The sequence below is a fragment of the Coregonus lavaretus genome (genome assembly GCF_964263955.1).
Source record: "Coregonus lavaretus genome assembly, chromosome: 23".
NCBI classification, from domain to species: Eukaryota; Metazoa; Chordata; class Actinopteri; order Salmoniformes; family Salmonidae; genus Coregonus; species Coregonus lavaretus.
The window spans coordinates 3,047,768-3,075,598 of NC_140010.1; the positions used below are offsets into that span (position 1 = coordinate 3,047,768).

Below are 27,831 nucleotides of genomic sequence, written 5' to 3' on the forward strand. Positions count from 1 at the left end.
AACCCTCCAGTTGCTGGCTCGCTTCTCTCTAACCGCTTGGCTACCTGCTGCCCCATATAATAATGTGTACACTGCAACCACAACTAAGCCCAAAAAGAGATTCTATTTGATAATAACAATAATTTCATACCTTGATTACATTGAGACACGATCATATCTCTTTTTTTTTTATTTGTGGGAATCCTTGGGAACTGATTTAAGCCTATCATTGCTGTTGTTGTGTGTGGTCGGCTGGTGGTCTCTGCTGTGCTGACTGAATACTAAACAGCGCTTCAGTGCAGCTCGTCTCTGTTAGCCTCTCTTCTCTGCCCTCCGTTTACACCCAGAGCTGGGCTCAGATAGCAGAGGAGTGTTCCTGGCAGTCGGAGGCTCGGCGTGTGATGGGGCTACACTTGGTCTGCATGGTGATCTGGGTGCTGAAGTTGTTACCGTTGCTACCCAGATACTGGGGCTGCTGGTACTTGGTGTCTCCTTTGCCCAGAAACCTTTGCATGTTCCACCGCCGCCACTTCCGCTTCACCTCCCCCTGCACCTGGTGGGGATAGAGGGAGATGAGGAGGGAGAGGGGAACATAAACAGAAGGGGAGAGATTGAGAGGATAGGACACAGCAAAAGGGATAAGTCAGAAAAGATATGAACACAGAAAGAGGGATACGTCAGAAAAGATATGGACACAGAAAGAGGGATAAGTCAGAAAAGATATGAACACAGAAAGAGGGATACGTCAGAAAAGATATGGACACAGAAAGAGGGATAAGTCAGAAAAGATATGAACACAGAAAGAGGGATACGTCAGAAAAGATATGGACACAGAACGAGGGATAAGTCAGAAAAGATATGGACACAGCAAAAGGGATAAGTCAGAAAAGATATGGACACAGAATGAGATAGATGAAGACTAACAGACAGTGAGAAAAATGGCATTGTCATTGTCAGCTCATCTTAAGAACTGTTTTGTGTCTGTGGAGTGCGTATGTTATTACCTCTCCATTTAGGAAACAATACAGGACTGCAACCCCAAACCCCTGAGAGAGAGACAGAGAGAGAGACAGAGACAGAGAGAGAGAGAGAGAGAGAGAGAGAGAGAGAGAGAGAGAGAGAGAGAGAGAGAGAGAGAGAGAGAGAGAGAGACAGAGAGAGAGAGAGAGAGAGAGACACAGAGAGAGAGAGAGAGACACAGAGAGAGAGAGAGAGAGAGAGAGAGAGAAGAGAGAGACAGAGAGAGAGAGAGACAGAGAGAGAGAGAGAGAGAGAGAGAGAGACAGAGAGAGAGAGAGAGAGGGCGAGAGAGAGAGAGAGAGACAGAGAGAGAGAGGGAGAGAGAGAGAGAGACAGAGAGAGAGAGAGAGAGAGACAGAGACAGAGACAGAGGCAGAGACAGAGAGAGAGAGAGAGAGAGAAGAGAGACACACAGAGAGAGGGAGAGAGAGAGAGAGAGACACAGAGAGAGGGAGAGAGAGAAAGAGAGAGAGAGAGTGAGAGAGAGAGAGACAGAGAGAGAGAGAGAGAGAGAGAGAGAGACACAGAGAGAGAGAGAGAGACACAGAGAGAGAGAGATAGAGAGAGAGAGAGAGAGAGAGAGAGAGAGAGAGAGAGAGAGAGAGAGAGAGAGAGAGAGAGAGAGAGAAGAGAGAGAGAAGGAGACAACAATCGATCATTAGGATTCCTGATGAATGGTGTTGTGTTTCATAGAATGCCCCAGAGCGACTCAGCCAGAGCAGTTGTGGAAGACTGAAAAATGATCCCAAAGATCATGGGCAAATTCAGCACGAGGTAGGGTCATTAATTCTGGGCCTGATGGAATTTTGTGCTGAGAGGACATGAGAAGTTTTTCATGGGAAAATACGAGTTTAAAACAGATATAAGTGAAGACTGCTATCATAATAACTAGATCATTGCTCTCATAAATGACCTGGGTATTTGTAAAGAAAATATAAAGGTCAGGATGACTTGTGAGAGAGCTCCTTTCGAGAGTTTGAGGGCCGAGGGTTTACATACTTGAGTTGTACAGTATGCTATATTCACTACTATTTAGTTCACATATCTAAATGGTTAGATGGTTGAAAATGTATCTTCCTGTGCCAGATGATTAGTGTGTTTACTTCGTATTCCCCAATAGCCAGGAAATGCTACCGCCGACGTTTTCCTGTGGTGTTCTGCATCTCTTTCTCTTCACCTCAAAATGGGCCGTTTGGCTCAACCTCAACTCATAACACAGAGTGTAAATCTCATGGGAATCAGATAGGGACAGGGAGGATATCAAATCTCATTATTACACATCCTATGACTGTATCACGTTGTTTTTGTTTTTTTCACACACTTTGAGAATGCAGAAACCCAGACGTATTACATTCTTTAAATCCTGAACTGTTAACATACCAGACTGACTGCGACTAATTATATCATATTTTTTAATATCCTTTTACAGTGCCTTCAGAAAGTATTCATACCCCTTGACTTATTCCACTTTGTTTTTTTCTACAGCCTGAATTCAAAATGGATTAAATAAATAAAACATCTCACTCATCTACGCACAATAACCTACAGTAACAAACATAAAACATGTTTTTAGAATTTTTTGCAAATGTATTGAAAATGAAATACAGAAATATCTCATTTACATAAGTATTCACTCCCCTGAGTCAATGCTTTGTAGAAGCACCTTCGGCAGTGACTACAGCTGCGAGTCATTCTGGATACGTTTCTAAAAGCTTTCCACACCTGAATTATGCAACATTTGCCCATTATTCTTTTCAAAATGTTCACTGTCCTTGAAAATATGGAGAGTGGCACTCAGTCAGTAACATGTTGTATTTGATTTGCCCCAAAGATAACACTTTGTATTCAGGAAAATAAGTTAATTGCTTTGCCATATTTGTTGCAGCATTACTTTAGTGCCTCGTTGCAAACATGATGCATGTTTTTGAATATTTGTATTCTGTACAGGCTTCCTTTTCACTCTGTCAATTAGGTTAGTATTGTGGAGTAACTACAATGTTGTTGATCCATCCTCAGTTTTCTCCCATCACAGCCATTCAACTCTGTAACTGTTTTAAAGTCACCATTGGCCTCATGGTGAAATCCCTGAGCGGTTTCCTTCCTCTCTGGCAACTGAGTTAGGAAGGATGCCTGTATCTTTGTAGTGACTGGGTGTATTGATACATCATCCAAAGTGTAATTAATAACTTCACCATGCTCAAAGGGATAGTCAATGTCTTTATTTTTTATTTTTTACCCATCTACCAATAGATGGGTAAAACCTCCCTGGTCTTTGTGGTTGAATCTGTGTTTGAAATTCACTGCTCGACTGAGGGACCTTACAGATAATTGTATGTGTGAGGTACAGAGATGAGGTAGTCATTCAAAAATCATGTTAAACACTATTTTTGCACACAGAGTGAGTCCATGCAACTTATTATGTGACTTGTTAAGTATATTTATTTAGGCTTGCCATAATAAAAGGGGTTGAATACTTATTGACTCAAGACATTTCAGCTTTTCATTTTTAATATATTGGACAAATGTACATTCTGGGGTACTGTGTGTAGGTCAGTGACAAAAAAATCTAAATTTAATCTATTTTAAATTCAGGTTGTAACACAACAAAATGTGGAAAAAGTGAATACTTTCTGAAGGCACTGTACAGTGGGGAAAAAAAGTATTTAGTCAGCCACCAATTGTGCAAGTTCTCCCACTTAAAAAGATGAGAGAGGCCTGTAATTTTCATCATAGGTACACGTCAACTATGACAGACAAATTGAGATGAAAAAATCCAGAAAATCACATTGTAGGATTTTTTATGAATTTATTTGCAAATTATGGTGGAAAATAAGTATTTGGTCACCTACAAACAAGCAAGATTTCTGGCTCTCACAGACCTGTAACTTCTTCTTTAAGAGGCTCCTCTGTCCTCCACTCATTACCTGTATTAATGGCACCTGTTTGAACTTGTTATCAGTATAAAAGACACCTGTCCACAACCTCAAACAGTCACACTCCAAACTCCACTATGGCCAAGACCAAAGAGCTGTCAAAGGACACCAGAAACAAAATTGTAGACCTGCACCAGGCTGGGAAGACTGAATCTGCAATAGGTAAGCAGCTTGGTTTGAAGAAATCAACTGTGGGAGCAATTATTAGGAAATGGAAGACATACAAGACCACTGATAATCTCCCTCGATCTGGGGCTCCACGCAAGATCTCACCCCGTGGGGTCAAAATGATCACAAGAACGGTGAGCAAAAATCCCGAACCACACAGGGGGACCTAGTGAATGACCTGCAGAGAGCTGGGACCAAAGTAACAAAGCCTACCATTAGTAACACACTACGCCGCCAGGGACTAAAATCCTGCAGTGCCAGACGTGTCCCCCTGCTTAAGCCAGTACATGTCCAGGCCCGTCTGAAGTTTGCTAGAGTGCATTTGGATGATCCAGAAGAGGATTGGGAGAATGTCATATGAAACCAAAATAGAACTTTTTGGTAAAAACTCAACTCGTCGTGTTTGGAGGACAAAGAATGCTGAGTTGCATCCAAAGAACACCATACCTACTGTGAAGCATTGGGGTGGAAACATCATGCTTTGGGGCTGTTTTTCTGCAAATGGACCAGGACGACTGATCCGTGTAAAGGAAAGAATGAATGGGACCATGTATCGTGAGATTTTGAGTGAAAACCTCCTTCCATCAGCAAGGGCATTGAAGATGAAACGTGGCTGGGTCTTTCAGCATGACAATGATCCCAAACACACCGCCCGGGCAACGAAGGAGTGGCTTCGTAAGAAGCATTTCAAGGTCCTGGAGTGGCCTAGCCAGTCTCCAGATCTCAACCCCATAGAAAATCTTTGGAGGGAGTTGAAAGTCCGTGTTGCCCAGCGACAGCCCCAAAACATCACTGCTCTAGAGGAGATCTGCATGGAGGAATGGGCCAAAATACCAGCAACAGTGTGTGAAAACCTTGTGAAGACTTACAGAAAACGTTTGACCTGTGTCATTGCCAACAAAGGGTATATAACAAGTAGTATTGAGAAACTTTTGTTATTGACCAAATACTTATTTTCCACTATAATTTGCAAATAAATTCATAAAAAATCCTACAATGTGATTTTCTGAATAATTTTTTCTCATTTTGTCTGTCATAGTTGACGTGTACCTATGATGAAAATTACAGGCCTCTCTCATCTTTTTAAGTGGGGGAACTTGCACAATTGGTGGCTGACTAAATACTTATTTTCCCCACTGTACATAGCAGGGAGACTATTTAAGTGATACGGGTAGTGTACTTCAAGTGGTATGTATGTGTTCCGTAATTCAATACAACATAGTTACAGTGAGGGGAAAAAGTATTTGATCCCCTGCTGACTTTGTACATTTGCCCACTGACAAAGACATGATCAGTCTATAATTTCAATGGTAGGTTTATTTGAACAGTGAGATACAGAATAACAACAAAAAAATCCAGAAAAACGCATGTAAAAAATGTTATAAATTGATTTGCATTTTAATTAGGGAAATAAGTATTTGACCCCTCTGCAAAACATGACTTTTACTTGTTGGCAAAACCCTTGTTGGCAATCACAGAGGTCAGATGTTTCTTGTAGTTGGCCACCAGGATTGCATACATCTCAGGAGGGATTTTGTTCCACTCCTCTTTGCAGATCTTCTCCAAGTCATTAAGGTTTCGAGGCTGACATTTGGCAACTCGAACCTTCAGCTCCCTCCACAGATTTTCTATGGGATTAAGGTCTGGAGACTGGCTAGGCCACTCCAGGACCTTAATTTGCTTCTTCTTGAGCCACTCCTTTGTTGCCTTGGCCGTGTGTTTTGGGTCATTGTTATGCTGGAATACCCATCCACGACCCATTTTAAATGCCCTGGCTGAGGGAAGGAGGTTCTCACCCAAGATTTGACGGTACATGGCCCCCTCCATCGTCCCTTTGATGCGGTGAAGTTGTCCTGTCCCCTTAGCTGAAAAACACCCCAAAAGCATATTGTTTCCACCTCCATGTTTGACGGTGGGGATGGTGTTCTTGGGGTCATAGGCAGCATTCCTCCTCCTCCAAACACGCCGAGTTGAGTTGATGCCAAAGAGCTCGATTTTGGTCTCATCTGACCACAACACTTTCACCCAGTTCTCCTCTGAATCATTCAGATGTTCATTGGCAAACTTCAGACGGGTCTGTATATGTGCTTTCTTGAGCAGGGGGACCTTGCGGGCGCTGCAGGATTTCAGTCCTTCACGGCATAGTGTGTTACCAATTGTTTTCTTGGTGACTATGGTCTCAGCTGCCTTGAGATCATTGACAAGATCCTCCCGTGTAGTTCTGGGCTGATTCCTCACTGTTTTCATGATCATTGCAACTCCACGAGGTGAGATCTTGCATGGAGCCCCAGGCCGAGGGAGATTGACAGTTCTTTTGTGTTTCTTCCATTTGCGAATAATCGCACCAACTGTTGTCACCTTCTCACCAAGCTGCTTGGCGATGGTCTTGTAGCCCATTCCAGCCTTGTGTAGGTCTACAATCTTGTTCCTGACATCCTTGGAGAGCTCTTTGGTCTTGGCCATGGTGGAGAGTTTGGAATCGGATTGATTGATTGCTTCTGTGGACAGGTGTCTTTTATACAGGTAACAAGCTGAGATTAGGAGCACTCCCTTTAAGAGTGTGCTCCTAATCTCAGCTCGTTACCTGTATAAAAGATACCTGGTAGCCAGAAATCTTTCTGATTGAGAGGGGGTCAAATACTTATTTCCCTCATTAAAATGCAAATCAATTCATAACATTTTTTACATGTGTTTTTCTGGATTATTTTGTTGTTATTCTGTCTCTCACTGTTCAAATAAACCTACCATTAAAATTATAGACTGATAATTTCTTTGTCAGTGGGCAAACGTACACAATCAGCAGGGGATCAAATACTTTTTTCCCTCACTGCATACAGTAAGTCACCATAAACTAAGGCCTACATGCAATATTATAGCATGGAGGCCTTAGTTCCTTACTGCCTGGAAGGATCCTAGAATCAGGTCAAAGACCATCCTACCTGGAAGGATCCTAGAATCAGGTCAAAGACCATCCTACCTGGAAGGATCCTAGAATCAGGTCAAAGACCATCCTGATTCGAGTGTTGATGTCTTCAGGGATGAAAGCAAAGATGATGTAGTTGATTCCAAACAGAGGGATCAACAGTAGCGTGGATTTAGCCAACCTCCTGTGGATCAGAACAACAGGCAGAATGTGGGTTGATTTTGGACAGTATATCTTTCAATAATTATTTATTTTGTGTGATCATCTGTTTGGAATGTTGCATGCTAACTGGTGAGATAGAGGGGGAACCCCCCCTTGACCATTCCTAATCACATTGATTGTGGATCTGGGTAGAGAACATTTCAGACTCTTCATACTTCCAATATCTACCAAGAATCAGGACAGAGGTGAAGCTAACCATCGTCTGTAGGTGGAGGGTATTTTATAGCAATATCTCAGAGCTGGGTGTCTTTGCAGGATGTCTTTCCTGAAGAACAACATTACAACGGTAGGGTAAAATGTGTTATACAACCTGATATGAAAGTTGTGACCACTGCCCACAGAACAGGGGCGTCGACCAAAATGTAATAGAATTCCAAAATTGTGTAGCTGGTCCGTACTAAAAAAATACCTCCTGTCTTTAAACCAAAGAGCAAGTTTATTCCCCCCACTTCTAATCCATCTATCATTACTTATTGTACACTTGTAGAAAGCGAAATTGATCAAGCTTTAAAACAGAACAATCATAGGAGATATAGAATTAACAAGCTTTCCTCCTCAGAGAGATTAGCATTATAGCAGTTGATGAACAGCCTTACAAAAAAAACTCTGATTAGGGGAAGGTACTGTCGTACAGGATACATGCAAGTTTGTTGAGAAAATGAAAGAAATGCTTGCCGACCAGAAGTACTATAAACGCCTTCTGCTTAACCCCACAGCTAATCACAAAACAGAATTAGATTCCTTATTACAACTTGGTCTACAGAGGAAAAATAATTCAAATTCCTTATTATTGATTTCCCTGTAACTCCCGTTATATAAAGTATTCAGACGGTCTATACGTCTCTTACAGACAATCCTATGAGACCCATTGTTTCTGGTCTTGGTTGTTTAAGTGAAAATGTATCGACATTTGTGGTCTACCATATTCAACCTTTAGTGACCCAACTTCTTTCCTACATTACAGATACTACAGATTTCTTGTTGAAAATCCACTCATTGATGAAGGAGAACGGCTTGTTACATTTAATGTTGCTGCACTTTATACTAATATACCGAATCAAGCTGGCTTCGAGGCACTATCGTATTATCACCAGGTGCAAATCACGAAAACACTGACCAATTACATGGTAGAATTGTAAAAAAAAAAAATGGATCTGTCCTGATATGAAAGTTGTGACCACTGCCCTCAGAACAGGGGCGTCGACCAAAATCTAATAGAATTCCAAAATTGTGTAGCTGAAATTTGAAGAGAATTTCATTCAAAAAATTATTCTAATTTAATAGATGACATATTCCTAATATGGGATGATACTGAAAGCAAATTAAACTAGTTTGTTACTTAATCTAAACTCTAGAATCCAATCCATCTCCATCTCAATGGACAAGAGTACAGAAACAATTTATTTTCTTGATGTACTAGTGTATAAATCATCTGAGAAACTATATAGCTCCAAAGTGTTAACAGGAAGCCAAAGGATCAAAACATTGTATTGCTTGCAAATAGTTACCATCCGAGAAAGCTAAAAAATAGTTTGTTTACGCCGAACCTGTAGTACTGATTAAGAATATTCAAAACAAACAGAAAGTATGTTTAAACGTTTCCGTCAAAGAAATTACTTAAATTATTTGCTGCAAAGTGTCGATGAAAAGATGGATGTTAAAAGAAATCACCTCTTCGCAAAACGCGTTAGAACAACAAAACCTTCCTCAGTGAATTGTGCAATGAGGTTTAATCCCATGACAAACTTCATCAAATCTACAGTGAATAAGCACTGGCATGTTATCTCGTCAGACAAATCTTTAAATGGTGCATTCCAACACCCCCCCCCCCCCCCCTCTATTTTCGAACAAACGGTTAAGATACCTACGATAGAAACTATAGTTAGCTGACATTCATAAAAGGTAACTTTGCGTGTTGAAGTTGTACTTTCTGTAAACATATGGTGGTAAAGCAGATTATTTTATGTGTCCCATCACCAACCATAAATATAATATTAACTCCTTTATAACCTGCAACATGTAGTTGGTTAACGTTTTACGTTGGTCAGACAACACGGAGACTGACAACCCGTCTTTAATGAACGACGCAGCAACACCAAGGGCTGTGATTCGACTCTCCTGTTGCCAGACATTTTACGGAAGTGGGCCATAGAACTGACGACTTACAATGTATTGGTATAGAAAAGGTTTGGGCTAAACGGAGGAGGTGGCAATATTGGAAGAACTCTCATGTAGAGAGTCCTTTTAGATTTTTAAACATTACGCACGCTATACCCAGGTGGACTTAACAAGGAGTTTGATATGGTGCGCTTTCTGTGATTACCTATTGCAGGAGCGCACCTGTCGCTCGTTACCTTTAACAAGATCACAATGAAGCACCTTTAGACACTAGCCTCCTTTATACCTGTCGCTAACATGCGTCCTTCGTCCTGATATTGTCCTGCTCTTGGTTTTGGTATTTTGCTATTTTATTAGGATCCCCATTAGCTGTTGCAAAAGCAGCAGCTACTCTTCCTGGGGTCCACACAGAACATTAATAGACAAGAACAGCTCAAGGACAGAACTACATACATATTTTGTAAAAAGGCACACGTAGCCTACATATCAATACATACACACAAACTATCTAGGTCAAATAGGGGAGAGGTGTTGTGCCGTGAGGTGTTGCTTTATCCGTTTTCTGAAACCAGGTTGGCTGTTTATTTGAGCAATATGAGATGGAATGGAGTTCCATGCAATAATGGCTCTATATAATACTGTACGCTTTCTTGAATTTATTCTGGATTTGGGGACTGTGAAAAGACCCCTGGTGGCATGTACTTATCTCGTGCTTATCTTGTCTGTTTACACTTACACAAAGATCTGATAACAGTCAGATCACAATACATCTTTTAATCGGGCACAATCAGAATGTGGACAAGATCAGGACGAAGGGACGCATGTTAGAGCCAGGTGTAAACGGGGTTTAGGCTAAGCACTCCTGAATGAAAAAAATACTAAAACAGAAACCTTGAATGTCTTGTTTTTGAGTGCAGACCAGCTACACAATATTGACGACCTGATATGAACACATAATAGTTAATTAAAATGGTCCCATGAACAGAAACTGACAGTTGAATAACAACAAAACCCACGAGTATTGATGAGATTCCTTCCTTCCTATGTCTCTGCAATTCATTTTCTGACGCAGGATCCGGATTATACAGATGAACAGGATGAAGTTCACCTGGGGAGGGTATAAAAGGGAGTTAACATTTAATTAACGTAATGCAGAGTTGTATATAAAATGTAAATCATCGGCTAGGCCAGTGTGTGTGTGTGTGTGTGTGTGTGTGTGTGTGTGACACTCACCAGTATGGTCACTAATATTGGCGTTTTGATGATCCACCAGGGATGGTCGTTAATAATGTCCCAGCACCTAGAGAGGACAGGGGGAGTAGCGGAAGATAAAGCCGTTACACACACACACACACACACACATACACACACACACACACACACACACACACGTATGTTCAAATCATCTTATCTAGATACTAATGGATACATACACAAGGTTAAAGCCCAAGTCAAACTCTCTCTACCATTTTATAATTCAAAATGAACAGAATGTGTATCATTGTAAAAAAAAAACAGAATCATTCAATAAAATATGAAATTGTACATGGATTTTTCTCAAGGTTATCCTTGCCTATTGTACAGTACACTACAGGATAAAGTCCTTCTAACGGCCTCCATAGAGACCAACCATTCATCACCACAGGGAATCCTTGGCAGGTTCGGGTAACATTGCTACAATCCTACGGTGGCCATGTGATGTGAAATGTGGCATTCGCAGTTTATAATAATCATTTTAATTTGTCTAACAAATTCAGACCTTGGTTCTTTGTATTGAATAATTTGGCACTGCAGTAAACCCTCGGGAAAAAAAGAGTATGGTTAGGGTACAGTGTTGGGGTACAAAAATATCAAAATACACATGCCTTCAGAAAGTATTCCCACCCCTTTATTTCCACATTTTGGTCATCTTACAGCCTGAATTTAAAATTGATAAAATTGAGATTTAGTGTCACTGATCTACACACAATACCCCATAATAAACACAGTGGAATTTTGTTTATAGAATTTGTTTTAAATGTATACAACAATGTAAAGCTGAAATGTCTTTGTTATGGCAAGTCTAAATAAGTTCAGGAGTAAAAATGTGCTAAACAGAACTGCTGTAACTCATATGACCCATGTCATCCAAAAAGTTATACTGTTGACTCATCTGTCCATAGAACATTCTTCCAAGAGTCTTGATGATCATCCAGGTTCTTCCAGTTGCTTTTTGGCAAACTTGAGTCAACATTTTGGACGACATGGTTCCCCCATTAATGCCTGGTTGAAAACCAAACACTGCATTCCACAGTAAGAACCTCATGCCAACGGTCAAGCGTGGTGGTGGTGGTGTGATGGTTTGGGGAGATGCTTTGTTGCCTCAGGACCTGGACGACTTGCCTTAATAGAAGGAGCCATGAATTCCGTATCAGATAATTGTACAGGAGAATGTCAGGCCATCCGTCTGTGAGCTGAAGCGCAGCTGGGTCATGCAGCAAGACAATGATCCAAAACACACAAATCAAGTCTATATGAAAATGGTTAAAAAGAAACAAATTTCAAGTTTTCAATATTTATTCAATTTTGAATTCAGGCTGTAACGCAACAAAAAATGTGGACTAAGTCAAGGGGGTATGAATACTTTCTGAAAGCGCTGTACCATAAGATAAGGCTCTACATAGCACGTGCCCCTTTGCCCTTCCAGTCTCCAAAGTGGTTGTACAATTTCACCTCAATCAAAAAGTTGTACGTTGCATTTACAGTGCTTGCCGATGATGCTTGTTCGAACCACCAGATGGCATCTTTGAGCACATCTACTCCATTTATTAAATCAGGGCATTTGAAGCCGAGCAGAGATCAATGCCATGCAATTGTGAATACACTTCATGATTAAAATTTTATAATATTTAATTGTAGGGCTATAGCCGACTGTACAGTGCCTTGCAAAAGTATTCATCCCCCTTGGCGTTTTTCCTATTTTGTTGCATTACAACCTGTAATTTAAATGGATTTTTATTTGGATTTCATGGAATGGACATACACAAAATAGTCCAAAAAAATAACTTGTTTCAAAAATTCTAAAAAATTAATAACGGAAAAGTGGCACAGGTCCTAATCCAGGCACTTGTCATCCCCCGTCTGGATTACTGCAACTCTTTGTTGGCTGGGCTCCCTGCCTGTGTGTGCCATTAAACCCCTACAGCTTATCCAGAACGCTGCAGCCCGTCTGGTGTTCAACCTTCCCAAGTTCTCTCATGTCACCCCGCTCCTCCGCACACTCCACTGGCTTCCAGTTGAAACTCGCATCTACTACAAAACCATGGTGCTTGCTTATGGAGCTGTGAGGGGAACGGCACCTCCTTACCTTCAGGCTCTGATCAGACCCTACACCCAAACGAGGGCACTATGTTCATCCACATCTGGCCTGCTAGCCCCCCTAACTCTACGGAAGCACAGTTCCCGCTCAGCCCAGTCAAAGCTATTCGCTGCTCTGGCACCCCAATGGTGGAACAAGCTCCCCCACGACAGCGGAGTCACTGACCACCTTCCGGAGACACTTGAAACGCTACCTCTTTAAGGAATACCTGGAATAGTCTAACAGTAATCCTTCTACACCCCCCCTCCCCCAGTGGTGGTTGTCCCACTGGCTATCCTAAGTTGAATGCACCAATTTGTAAGTCGCTCTGGATAAATGACTTAAATGTAAAATGTAAACGGTGCGTACATATGTATTCACCCCCTTTGCTATGAAGCCCCTAAATAAGATCTGGTGCAACCAATTACCTTCAGAAGTCACATAATTAGTTTTAAAAAGTCCACCTGTGTGCAACCTAAGTGTCACATGATCTCAGTATATATACACCTGTTCTGAAAGGCCCCAGAGTCTGCAACACCACTAAGCAAGGGGCACCACCAAGCAAGCGGCACCATGAAGACCAAGGAGCTCTCCAAACAGGTCAGGGACAAAGTCGTGGAGAAGTACAGATCAGGGGTGGGTTATAAAAAAATATCGGAAACTTTGAACATCCCACGGAGCACCATTAAATCCATTATAAAAAAATTGAAAGAATATGGCACCACAACAAACCTGCCAAGAGTGGGCCGCCCACCAAAACTCACGGACCAGGCAAGGAGGGCATTAATCAGAGAGGCAACAAAGAGACCAAAGATAACCCTGAAGGAGCTGCAAAGCTCCACAGCGGATATTGGAGTATCTGTCCATAGGACCACTTTAAGCCGTACACGCCACAGAGCTGGGCTTTACGGAAGAGTGGCCAGAAAAAAGCCATTGCTTAAAGAAAAAAATAAGCAAACACGTTTGGTGTTCGCCAAAAGGCATGTGGGAGACTCCCCAAACATATGGAAAAAGGTACTCTGGTCAGATGAGACTAAAATTTAGCTTTTTGGTCATCAAGGAAAACGCTATGTCTGGCGCAAACCCAACACCTCTCATCACCCCGAGAACATCATGTTTTTCATCGGCAGGGACTGGGAAACTGGTCAGAATTGAAGGAATGATGGATGCCGCTAAATACAGGGAAATTCTTGAGGGAAACCTGTTTCAGTCTTCCAGAGATTTAAGACTGAGACGGAGGTTCACCTTCCAGCAGGACAATGACGCTAAGCATACAGCTAAAGCAACACTTGAGTGGTTTAAGGGGAAACATTTACATGTCTTGGATGGCCTAGTCAAAGCCCAGATCTCAATCCAATTGAGAATCTGTGGCATGACTTAAAGATTGCTTTACACCAGCGGAACCCATCCAACTTGAAGGAGCTGGAGCAGTTTTGCCTTGAAGAATGGGCAAAAATCCCAGTGGCTAGATGTGCCAAGCTTATAGAGACATACCCCAAGAGACTTGCAGCTGTAATTGCTGCAAAAGGTGTCTCTACAAAGTATTGACTTTGGGGGGGGGTGAATAGTTATGCACGCAAACATTTTCTGTTTTTTGACTTATTTCTTGTTTGTTTCACAAGAAAAAATATTTTGCATCTTCAAAGTGGTAGGCATGTTGTGCAAATCAAATGATACAAACCCCCCAAAAAATCCATTTTAATTCCAGGTTGTAAAGCAACAAAATAGGAAAAATGGTTACTACATGATTCCATATGTGTTATTTTATAGTTGTGATGTCTTCACTATTATTCTACAATGTAGAAAATAGTAAAAAAAATAAAGAAAACCCCTGGAATGAGTAGGTGTGTCCAAACTTTTGACTGGTACTGTATATATTAAAAATGAAAGATCAGGAAACAATTTTTTTTAGATGTATTTTACCCCTTAGTTTAGACACTAAACTATCTCCTTATATACTTCCATTTTTTTTTTTTACTGGTATCCGGCTACCTTCAGACTAGTCTTGTGGGCGACCTACAGCAAAACAACCGACACATACCTGTTCCTGAGAGACTCACCTTTCCATAGAGGGGTCATATTAGTGTGTAGCCCAAACTGTTCAGATGCTACAGACAGAAATTGGCAGATCGGATGTACCGACTTTCAGATGAGTCCCAAGACGCTTGTGGGGGGTCGTAGAGCAAAACGGAGCACACCATAGTTTGTAGCCAAACTGCTCGGACTCTACAGACGTTCTTGTCAGAAGACCGATTTTCGGGGATGTCTCATGGTCTGACAAACACCGCTCTAGCTCTGCCACCTTTCACCACAGATGCGGAAGTGCGACACTGGCGGATGCGGTGGATTGAGACACAGTCTTTGCAAAAAAACAGCTTAAATGTACAGATTTTGATGGGGACCTTTTTATTATGCAAATTATTTTTCTGCGGGGCCGCGCACATCGACTCTAGGGGGGTAACACTACCCTCTCCTTACATTCAAATTAGTTTTAATCACCAATTAGCTATTATGAGCGTTTCGGCTGGCTATTGCCCACTCGTGTCTCTCTTTGGTTATGAATTCTTCGCAGAACAGCAGAACGGTCCGGACAGCCCTCGCTGTGCTTGGTGAGCAGTTCGTCAAGTTCTGCCATGGTTGTTGCCTCTGCCTGTCAGAGGTGGAGTTCCAGAGCTCACAGGTGTGCCTGGCATGGATTGTGACTCCATCGTCTCGTCCCTCACCCTCTTCTACCCGTTATTCTCCGCCTGACTCTCTGCCACTGCGGCACTCCATCATTGCGGCCTGGCTCCGGATCAATGCATCAGCTGTTGCCCGTATCTCTGCCCTCAGAGAATGTTTCTCTCTCTGCTGCTCTGCCTTCAATGACTCGTTTTTGGTCTTCAAAGTTTGAATCTAATGCTCTTCAACAGAAGAGCCCCCAATCTCTGCTGTACTAAATACTTTAAAACAGACTCTCTGGGATTGATTGTAATTTGTTTGTCAATTATTATTGTATTTGTTTTGTTTACAATGTTCCAAATAGTCAGAAAAAATATTGTAATCTAACAGTATCTGTTTGACACACGCTGTAATAAGCAGGCAGCGCTCGCTCCTCCTCCCCTCCTCCCCTCCTCCCCTCCTCCTCCTACCATCCTCCTCCCCTCCTTCTACCATCCTCCTCCCCTCCTCCTCTCCTCCTTCTACCCTCCTCCCCCCTCCTCCTCCTCCTCCTCCCCTCCCCTCCTTCTCCTCCTCCCCTCCTCCTCTCCTCCTTCTACCCTCCTCCTCCCCTCCTCCTCCCCTCCTCCTCCTCTCCTCCTCCTCCCCTCCTCCTCCCTCCCCCCTCCTCCTCCTCCTCCTCCTCCTCCTCCCCTCCTTCTCCTCCTCCCCTCCTCCTCCTCTCCTCCTTCTACCCTCCTCCTTCTCCTCCCCTCCTCCTTCTACCCTCCTCCTCTCCTCCTTCTCCCCTCCTCCTCTTCTCCTTCTACCCTCCTCCTCCTCCTCCTCCTCCCCCCTCCTCCCCCCTCCTCCCCCCTCCTCCTCCCCTCCTTCTCCTCCTCCCCTCCTCCTCCCCTCCTTCTACCCTCCTCCTCCTCCTCCTCCCCCTCATCCTCCTCCTCCTCCCCTCCTTCTCCTCCTCCCCTCCTTCTCCCCTCCTTCTACCCTCCTCCTCCTCCTCCTCCTCCCCTCCTTCTACCCTCCTCCTCCCCTCCTCCTCCTCCCCTCCTCCTCCTTCTCCCCTCCTCCTCTTCTCCTTCTACCCTCCTCCTCCTCCTCCTCCTCCTCCCCCCTCCTCCCCCCTCCTCCTCCTCCTCCCCTCCTTCTCCTCCTCCCCTCCTTCTCCCCTCCTTCTACCCTCCTCCTCCTCCTCCTCCTTCTCCTCCTCCCCTCCTTCTCCCCTCCTCCTCCCCTCCTCCTCCTCCTCCCCTCCTCCTCCTCCTCCCTTCCTTCTTGGTCTCCTTCTTATTGTTATTATTACAAATCATTTCACATGGTAGTAGGGTCTAGTATAATGGTACTGTTTGGTACCTTTTAGGGTCTAGTATAATGGTACTGTTTGGTACCTTTTAGGGTCTAGTATAATGGTACTGTTTGGTACCTTTTAGGGTCTAGTATAATGGTACTGTTTGGTACCTTTTAGGGTCTAGTATAATGGTACTGTTTGGTACCTTTTAGGGTCTAGTATAATGGTACTGTTTGGTACCTTTTAGGGTCTAGTATAATGGTACTGTTTGGTACCTTTTAGGGTCTAGTATAATGGTACTGTTTGGTACCTTTTAGGGTCTAGTATAATGGTACTGTTTGGTACCTTTTAGGGTCTAGTATAGTGGTACTGTTTGGTACCTTTTAGGGTCTAGTATAGTGGTACTGTTTGGTACCTTTTAGGGTCTAGTATAATGGCACTGTTTGGTACCTTTTAGGGTCTAGTATAATGGTACTGTTTGGTACCTTTTAGGGTCTAGTATAATGGTACTGTTTGGTACCTTTTAGGGTCTAGTATAATGGTACTGTTTGGTACCTTTTAGGGTCTAGTATAATGGTACTGTTTGGTACCTTTTAGGGTGTAGTATAATGGTACTGTTTGGTACCTTTTAGGGTCTAGTATAATGGTACTGTTTGGTACCTTTTAGGGTCTAGTATAATGGTACTGTTTGGTACCTTTTAGGGTCTAGTATAATGGTACTGTTTGGTACCTTTTAGGGTCTAGTATAATGGTACTGTTTGGTACCTTTTAGGGTCTAGTATAGTGGTACTGTTTGGTACCTTTTAGGGTCTAGTATAATGGTACTGTTTGGTACCTTTTAGGGTCTAGTATAATGGTACTGTTTGGTACCTTTTAGGGTCTAGTATAATGGTACTGTTTGGTACCTTTTAGGGTCTAGTATAATGGTACTGTTTGGTACCTTTTAGGGTCTAGTATAATGGTACTGTTTGGTACCTTTTAGGGTCTAGTATAATGGTACTGTTTGGTACCTTTTAGGGTACATGTGCGGATAATCTAGTATAGTGGTACATTTTTGTACCCAGTATTCTGAATATAAAAGGTACAATCATCACACATCAAAAACAACAACCATCATATCATATTTCCCAGCATGCTGTATTGCAGGTAGATGTTTTAGAATAGTTTGTTTTAATATAGAAAAAATATAGAATAGTTTGTTTCAATATAGAATATATGCATGCAAAAACACACAGATACATTTTTTTGAGTTTTTGAGTTTATTTCGTGCAATTCTACACATTTTGCCTGTGCTTAGCTCCATTCCATTTCTTTTTTATCCCCAGTCCTTAACGATTACAAGCATACCCAAAACATGATGCAGCCATCACTATGCTTGGAAATATGGAGAGTGGTACTCAGTAATGTGTTGTATTGGATTTGCCCCAAAAATGACACTTTGTATTCAGCACAAAAACAGAATTTCTTTGCCACATTTTTTTTTTTTTCGACTGAGGGACCTTACAGATAATTGTATGTGTGGGGTACAGAGATAAAAAAATCATGTTAAACACTGTTATTGCAACATATTATGTGACTTGTTAAGCACATTTTTACTCCTGAACTTATTTAGGCTTGCCATAACAAAGGGGTTGAATACTTATTGACTCAAGACATTTCAAATTTTTTATGAATTTGTTAAAAGTTCCTAAGAACATGATTCCACTTTGACATTATGGGGTATTGTGTGTAGGCCAGTGACAAAAAAAATCTATATTTAATCAATTTTAAATTCAGGCTATAACACAACAAAATGTGGAAAAAGTCAAAGGGTGTGAAAACTTTCTGAAGGCACTGTATATGTAAGAAAGGTACTATCTTTGTCCCCTACGTTTCCCAAACTTGGTCCTGCCCAAGCTTGATGATGACTTGGTTATTTGAATCAGCTGTATAGTGCTAGGGACAAAACCAAAACATGCACCCAGGGGGCGCCCCAGGACCGAGTTTGGGAAACCCTGCCCTAAAGTACACTATTGGCTCTTTTAAGGTACGAACTGCAAGGGTACAATTATGTATCTATAACTAAAGGTACAAAAGACTGCAGTGACAAGCGTCTGTACCCCTTTTCGGAGAGTGTACGAGAAAGTGTAGTAGAATGTTTGCCATGGTTCATATTTTATTATAGTACATTGATGGCATTTTCTGTGAGCGTTTCGTTTCTAGCATACATCCATCGCCTGCTGAGATACATTTTCAATTGCAATGTGGAACACGGCATCACAGAAAAACGACTAGACTTCTAGATGAACAAACAACAAAACAAACAAATAAAACAAAATAACAGTGAACTTACCCAGCGTGTTTTAAATAGGCCTTTGTAACTACCCAAGCAGTGATAAAAACGGTTGGGGCCCCTGTGAATATCAGAGAACAAAAAAATAACAAAAAATAGTCAACAAACTGTGTGAGTTCATAAAAAAAAAAGTTATTGCCAAGAGATTACGATACAGGTATCTGTGTCATGGGGCATGCAAATAACACCGTATAGGCATATAGGCCTTAGTCACTGCTACTAGCTGGCTACCACCTGGTACTCCACCCTGCATCTTAGAGACTACTGCCCTATGAACATAGTCGTTGAACACTGGTCACTTTAATAATGTTTACATACTGTTTTACCCACTTCATATGTAAAGTGGGGGGGGAAAAAGTATTTAGTCAGCCACCAATTGTGCAAGTTCTCCCACTTAAAAAGATGAGCGAGGCCTGTAATTTTCATCATAGGTACACGTCAACTATGACAGACAAATTGAGAAAAAAAATTCCAGAAAATCACATTGTAGGATTTTTAATGAATTTATTAGCAAATTATGGTGGAAAATAAGTATTTGGTCACCTACAAACAAGCTAGATTTCTGGCTCTTACAGACCTGTAACTTCTTCTTTAAGAGGCTCCTCTGTACTCCACTCGTTACCTGTATTAATGGCACCTGTTTGAACTTGTTATCAGTATAAAAGACACCTGTCCACAACCTCAAACAGTCACACTCCAAACTCCACTATGGCCAAGACCAAAGAGCTGTCAAAGGACACCAGCAACAAAATTGTAGACCTGCACCAGGCTGGGAAGACTGAATCTGCAATAGGTAAGCAGCTTGGTTTGAAGAAATCAACTGTGGGAGCAATTATTAGGAAATGGAAGACATACAAGACCACTGATAATCTCCCTCGATCTGGGGCTCCACGCAAGATCTCACCCCGTGGGGTCAAAATGATCACAAGAACGGTGAGCAAAAATCCCAGAACCACACGGGGGGACCTAGTGAATGACCTGCAGAGAGCTGGGACCAAAGTAACAAAGCCTACCATCAGTAACACACTATGCCGCCAGGGACTCAAATTCTGCAGTGCGAGACGTGTCCCCCTGCTTAAGCCAGTACATGTCCAGGCCCATCTGAAGTTTGCTAGAGTGCATTTGGATGATCCAGAAGAGGATTGGGAGAATGTCATATGGTCAGATGAAACCAAAATATAACTTTTTGGTAAAAACTCAACTCGTCGTGTTTGGAGGACAAAGAATGCTGAGTTGCATCCAAAGAACACCATACCTACTGTGAAGCATGGGGGTGGAAACATCATGCTTTGGGGCTGTTTTTCTGCAAAGGGACCAGGACGACTGATCCGTGTAAAGGAAAGAATGAATGGGGCCATGTACCGTGAGATTTTGAGTGAAAACCTCCTTCCATCAGCAAGGGCATTGAAGATGAAACGTGGCTGGGTCTTTCAGCATGACAATGATCCCAAACACACCGCCCGGGCAACGAAGGAGTGGCTTCGTAAGAAGCATTTCAAGGTCCTGGAGTGGCCTAGCCAGTCTCCAGATCTCAACCCCATAGAAAATCTTTGGAGGGAGTTGAAAGTCCGTGTTGCCCAGCGACAGCCCCAAAACATCACTGCTCTAGAGGAGATCTGCATGGAGGAATGGGCCAAAATACCAGCAACAGTGTGTGAAAACCTTGTGAAGACTTACAGAAAACGTTTGACCTGTGTCATTGCCAACAAAGGGTATATAACAAAGTATTGAGAAACTTTTGTTATTGACCAAATACTTATTTTCCACCATAATTTGCAAATAAATTCATAAAAAATCCTACAATGTGATTTTCTGGAGAACAAAAATCTCATTTTGTCTGTCATAGTTGACGTGTACCTATGATGAAAATTACAGGCCTCTCTCATCTTTTTAAGTGGGAGAACTTGCACAATTGGTGGCTGACTAAATACTTTTTTCCCCCAATGTATATACTGTATTCTAGTCATTGAACACTGGTCACTTTAATAATGTTTCCATGCTGTTTTACCCACTTTGAGCGTGAAAAATCCAGCAGTGTTGCAGTTCTTGACACACTCAAACCGATGCACCTGGCACCTACTACCATACCCCGTTCAAAAGCACTTCAAACTTTTGTCTTGCCCATTCACCCTCTGAATGGCACACATACACAATCCATGTCTCAATTGTCTCAAGGCTTAAAAATCCTTCTTTAACCTGTCTCCTCCCCTTTATCTACACCGATTTAAGTGGATTTAACAAGTGACATCAATAAGGGACCATATCTTTCACCTGGATTCACCTGGTCAGTCTATGTCATGGAAAGAGCAGGTGTTCCTAATGTTTTGTCAACTCAGTGTATCTCTATTTATATATCCTGGTCTCTGACATTGCTTGTTCTGATACTTACTTTTTTTGGATTGTGTATATAGTTTATTATTATTATTATTATTATTATTATTATTATTATTATTACTGCACTGATGGAGCTAGTAGAAATACAAACTTTGATTTGATTTAAATATTCATTCGTTTGGTCCAGTCTAGACCAACACAATGTTCAAACACAATGCTATCAATTCAATTCATCACTTTTCAAACACAATGTTAAAAATGATATTCTAACACAAGCACATGGCATTTCAATCAGTCTAGTAGAAAAAAGAACAACAACCAGCATTACATTCTACTTTTACTTTTCAGATTACTGCTCTGTAAGTAAATACTTAAAAACAAGGATCTCCAGTTGATCATCTCTGGAGTGTTTTTATCCAGAAATGGCCTTTACTTAAAATCTTCTTGAAATTCTGTAAATACATGGTCACACTGCCATTTGGCTATCAGTGATCAGGTTTGGACGAGTAGGACTGGATGTCTTAGGTATACAACAACACAAGCGTCTGGAAGTGGTAGTTACTCTAGAAGTAATGTTAATCTAACGTATAATCAGCGTATCAAAATCGCGCTAGGCTTATGCAAGTAGAAGCAAAATCATTGACATATGGCGTCTCCTTAAAAAAAAAACGCCTGAATATAATAATCAAAAATCAAATCAAAATTCACAGCCACACATTGCATATAATCCTAATTGGGATTGAAGACACAGTTGGAGATATGTCACCGTGACACCTACCCCAGCCAATCAGAATGTACCACCAGAAGTACTTCCTCTCGGAGAAGAAGGAGACAGCCAATATGGTGTGCAGGTAGAGGCCTTCGACCAGTAGCCAGAAGTAGCTGGTCATGATGCCGTACTGGAAGAAGACAACCCCTGCCTTACATCCCACCTACACAGAGAGAGAGAGAGAGAGAGAGAGAGAGAGAGAGAGAGAGAGAGAGAGAGAGAGAGAGAGAGAGAGAGAGAGAGAGAGAGAGAGAGAGAGAGAGAGAGAGAGAGAGAGAGAGAGAGAGAGAGAGAGAGAGAGAGAGAGAGAGAGAGAGAGAGAGAGAGCACAGTATGAACATGGAAGTGGCAGACTCGCATTAGTGGAAACGTTGGGGGTTCTCAGGCCAGGCCTATGAATGGACAAAAGCCATTGGTCACGTTGTTTTTTTGTTTTTTTTACGTGACACCATTTCATTCCTATGTGAAGACTCAATATCACATTGAAGCCAAATGAAGTCGGTTAAAGATGGCGTCTCATGGAGACATAACATGCACAGTTTGAGCTACTCCAGGAAGTGACGTTGCAGGCTAGCTCAGTGCTGCCCCCTCTCACTGAGTAACTCACGTTGAAGGCCGACCGAGGTACTGCAGGCTGCCATTAGCAACTAAATTACCCTTATTACTTCATCTGTGTGTGATTTTAAAATAATTGGTTCCAGAACATTGATCTGGTGAATTAGAAGCAATTATTGGTACCATGAGGATTGCCATTTTTCCATTAACTATAATGGGGGATCCTGTTTTCTGCTAACAATGCCTGCAGTACCGCGGTCGGCCATGAACTTCCGTGGCTTCATTGAGAGGGGTCAGTCATTCTCTCCCCTGGTTTGAGTCATGTTGGGGATAGTTTTTTGGATTTTAGCTAACCCTTTTTCTAACCTTAACCTAATTATCTTGCGTAAGTTCTCCTAACCTGCTACGAAAAGTCACTTCTGCAAAACCTACCTATCTAGTCAAAAGTGGCAGACCTGCACCGAGAACAGCGTGGGTTCTGAATAACGTGATACTCCATGCAAGTTAGTCAGATGATTGAGGAGAAAACCTTGGTAGCACTCTCTTTTTACCATACATATGACGCCACATTTTCTCAGTCTGTTTATAAACATTCAATCCCTAGGTAATCAAACAAATATACATCTCAAACTAACTGTCGTTCTACAAAACCACCACTGTAATGTTAGATTAGATAGTGGTTATGAGCTATCCCAGAGTAAGTTCTAAAGAGTTTACATGTCTTCTCTATAAGCTGTTCCTGAAGGTCCCTCTCTATATATAAAATGTATCCCCTAAGAGTCCTGGGCAAGCTGTTTCTAAGTGCTGTCTACATGTTAGATTAGATCAGTGTTTCTCAATCCTGGTCCTGGGGAGTCCTGGGCAAGCTGTTTCTAAGTGCTGTCTACATGTTAGATTAGATCAGTGTTTCTCAATCCTGGTCCTGAGGAGCCAAAGGGGTGCACGTTTTTTTGTATTCACACACACTTGATTCAACTCGTCAAGCCTTTGATTTGAATCAGGTGTGTGAGTGCTAGGACAATAACACAAAATGTGCACCTCGTTGGGTCCCCGGGAACCAGGATTGAGAAACACTGCATTAGACAGTGGTTATGAAATATGTGATTCTTGTATAGCGTCAACACTACACGTCTCCTCTCCTGTAAGGTTCTTCTACAACTGTCGCCCTAAAGGTCTGTCTTCAAACATGTCTTCTGTGAGGGTACCTGTCCCCGCTGGCTCTAAGGGTTGCCAGCTGTGTTTACCCCCCTTGTTAATGTACAGTATATATCATGGAGCAGCATTCCACTGGAGGAGACAACTCTGCTCAGACTGTCGTTAAAAACATAGCCAGCCGTTGGACATCAAACCATCCGTCACACTTAAAGCTAATAAACATAGATCCATGGTATGTACAGTGCCTTCAGAAAGTATTCATACCCCTTGACTTATTCCACATTTTGTTGTATTAAAGCCTGAATTCGAAATGGATTAAATTGTGTGTTTTTTTCCACACCCATCTACACACAATATCCCATAACGACAAAGCGAAAACATGTTTTTAGAAATTTCTGCAAATGTATTGAAAACGACATACATAAATATCTAATTTACATAAAAATTCACAACCCTGAAAATATTGTGGAATATTTTGATTCTGTACATGCTTCCTTCTTTTCACTCTGTAAATTAGGTTAGTATTGTGGAGTAACTACAATGTTGTTGATCCATCCTCAGTTTTCTCCTATCACAGCCATTAAACTCTGTAAACAGTCACTATTGGCCTCATGGTGAAATCCCTGAGCAGTTTCCTTCCTCTCCGGCATCTCAGTTAGGAAGGATGCCTGTTTCTTTGTAGTGACTGGGTGTATTGATACACCATCCAAAGTGTAATTAATAACTTTACCATGCTCAAAGGGATATTCAATGTCTGTTTTTTTTACCCATCTACCAACAGGTGCCCTTCTTTGCGAGGCATTGGAAAACATCCCTGGTCTCTGTGTTTGAAATTCACTGTTCGACTGAGGGACCTTACATATAATTGTATGTGTGGGGTACAGAGACGAGTTAGTCATTCAAAAATCATGTTAAACACTATTATTGCGCAACAGAATGAGTCCATGCAACTTTATTATGTGACTAAGCAAATGTTTACTCCTGAACTTATTTAGGCTTGTCATAACAAAGGCGTTGAACACTTATTGACTCAAGACATTTCAGCTTTTCATTTTGAATTAATCTGTAAAAAAATGTCTAAAAACATAATTCCACTTTGGCATTATGGGGTATTGTGTGTAGGCCAGTGACAAAACATCTTAATTTAATCAAATTTTGAAATTCAAGCTGTAACACAACAATATGCGGGAAAAAGTCAAGGGGTGTGAACACTTTGTGAAGGCACTGTAGGTATGAGATGTATACCATTGCTGCGTAACAAAACCTGGCCCTGCTGCCAGCCGAGACCTTGCAGATCTGAGAGGATTGTATAAAGTGAAATCAATAACGTGACATTTACACCCATTCTGAGAGCAAGCCTGTTATTATACATTCTGCTTATATCCCTCGGAATCCCAGAAGGCCTAGAGTTGCTAGGAAGTAGAGTGTAGGCGGGGCTAGGGGGTCGATTTAGTTCATTCAGAATATACACTACCGTTCAAAGGTTTGGGGTCACTTAGAAATGTCCATGTTTTTCGAAAGAAAAGCAACTTTTTTGTCCATTAAAATAACATCAAATTGATCAGAAATACAGTGTAGAAAATTGTTAATGTTGTAAATGGCTATTGTAGCTGGAAACGGCTGATTTTTAATGGAATATTTACATAGGCGCACAGAGGCCCATTGTCAGCAACCATCAGTCCTGTGTTCCAATGGCACGTTGTGTTTGCTAATCCAAGTTTATCATTTTAAAAGGCTAATTGATCATTAGAAAACCCTTTTGCAATTATGTTAGCACAGCTGAACATTTTTGTGCTGATTAAAGAAGCAATAAAACTGGCCTTCTTGAGACTAGTTGAGTATCTGGAGCATCAGCAATTGTGGGTTTGATTACAGGCTCAAAAATGCTGACCTTCTAGGCAGAGTTGCAAAGAAAAAGCCATATCTCAGACTGGCCATCTTAATCTTTTATTTTTATTGGCCAGTCTGAGATATGGCTTTTTCTAGGTAGAGTTGCAAAGAAAAAGCCATATCTCAGACTGGCCATCTTAATCTTTTATTTTTATGGGCCAGTCTGAGATATGGCTTTTTCTTTGCAACTCTGCCTAGAAGGTCAGCATCCCGGAGTCGCCTCTTCACTGTTGACGTTGAGACTGGTGTTTTGCGGGTACTATTTAATGAAGCTGCCAGTTGAGGACCTGTGAGGCATCTGTTTCTCAAACTAGACACTCTAATTTATTTGTCCTCTTGCTCAGTTGTGCACCGGGGCCTCCCACTCCTCTTTCTATTCTGGTTAGAGACAGTTTGCGCTGTTCTGTGAAGGGAGTAGTACACAGCGTTGTACGAGATCTTCAGTTTCTTGGCAATTTCTCGCATGGAATAGCCTTCATTTCTCAGAACAAGAATAGACTGACGCGTTTCAGAAGAAAGTTATTTGTTTCTGGCCATTTTGAGCCTGTAATCGAACCCACAATTGCTGATGCTCCAGATACTCAACTAGTCTCAAGAAGGCCAGTTTTATTGCTTCTTTAATCAGCACAACATTTTTTTATTATTATTATTTTTCAGCTGTGCTAACATAATTGCAAAAGGGTTTTCTAATGATCAATTACCCTTTTAAAATGATAAACTTTGATTAGCAAACACAACGTGCCATTGGAACACAGGACTGATGGTTGCTGATAATGGGCCTCTGTACGCCTATGTAGATATTCCATAAAAAATCAGTCGTTTCCAACTGCAAAAGCCATTTACAACATTAACAATTTCTACACTGTATTTCTGATCAATTTGATGTTATTTTAATGGACAAAAAAGTTGCTTTTCTTTCGAAAACAAGGACATTTCTAAGTGACCCCAAACCTTTGAACGGTAGTGTATATTCTGAATGAACTAAATCGACCCCCTAGCCCCGCCTACACTCTACTTCCTAGCAACTCTAGGCCTTCTGGGATTCCGAGGGATATAAGCAGAATTTATAATAACAGGCTTGCTCTCAGAATGGATGTAAATGTCACGTTATTGATTCCACTTTATACAATCCTCTCAGATCTGCAAGGTCTTGACTGGCAGTAGGGCTATTTTCTTTTGAAAAACAAGAACATTTCTAAGTGACCCCAAACTTTTGAACGGTAGTGTATGTGGTTCCAGTCCCTCTTCATCCAACATAAGACACCAATAGCATGGCTAAGGTTTAACGGTGAGTTAATTAGTTCTTCTGGATTTGCAGCTGTTGCAGAGTTTACTGACTGCACTTGGAAAACTTTCAATGTGATTCATAGCCAAACGCCAGCCCTCCTCTGTCTCTCAGCCAGGCAGCTCACCTCACCAATAGTCACTTCTGAGTGTTTAGCAAACAGGAACTCTCCCTAACATCCTGTTGCATGACTTCATTAGGGAAAACTCTCCAATGAGTCGACAAACACTGTTACACCCTGTTTGCTATAAAAGAGCCCTGGAAAGCAACGCTCAGGTCAAAACTTTACCCAGGAAGGAACACAAGGCAACAGCACTCTGTTTGAGTAATGAATCAAATGAGCGATAGAGAGAGAGAGGGAAAGAGAGAGAGAGCGAGAGAGCGAGAGAGAGCGAGAGAGCGAGAGAGAGCGAGAGAGAGCGAGAGAGAGCGAGAGAGAGCGAAGAGAGAGAGAGAGAGAGAGAGGGAGTGAGAGAGTGAGAGAGAGAGAGAGAGAGAGAGAGAGAGAGAGAGAGAGAGAGAGAGAGAGAGAGAGAGAGAGAGAGAGAGAGAGAGAGAGAGTTGTGACAGTTGACTGGGGCCTCTAAGACAGGCATGTTAACATATTGTTGCATGAGGAAGGAAATCAATAATAAAGGAAAGTATCCAACAAACAATACAGTGTTTACATTATACCCCCTCCCTCTAATCAAGGTGAGGCATTCTGCAGCTACCGTGTTGTTGAACCCCTTGTAAATGCACAGCAACATTGTGAAGACAGCATCTATTGACAATGTCAAAAGGTGCAGAATACATGAAACACTACAGAGCTGGGTCAAATATACACTGATGGTACAAAACATTAGGAACACCTGCTCTTTCCATG

At 41.8% G+C, this 27,831-nt stretch overlaps 1 protein-coding gene across 1 annotated transcript in view; it reads right to left on the reverse strand.

Annotated features, from left to right (window-relative positions):
* Window positions 1-334: 334 nt before the first annotated feature.
* The window catches only part of vipr1a (vasoactive intestinal peptide receptor 1a), a gene marked incomplete at its 3' end in the record, with an annotated part of 96,051 nt that continues 68,554 nt past the window's right edge, over window positions 335-27,831 (reverse strand). Inside the window, exons 7-13 of the mRNA XM_084139636.1 lie at window positions 22,091-22,244; window positions 18,979-19,039; window positions 10,597-10,663; window positions 10,380-10,471; window positions 7,078-7,207; window positions 984-1,025; window positions 335-532 (exon numbers count right to left, since the gene is read on the reverse strand). Of these exons, the coding sequence (XP_083995762.1) occupies window positions 335-532; window positions 984-1,025; window positions 7,078-7,207; window positions 10,380-10,471; window positions 10,597-10,663; window positions 18,979-19,039; window positions 22,091-22,244 (744 nt within the window). The remainder of the gene's footprint in view (window positions 533-983; window positions 1,026-7,077; window positions 7,208-10,379; window positions 10,472-10,596; window positions 10,664-18,978; window positions 19,040-22,090; window positions 22,245-27,831) is intronic.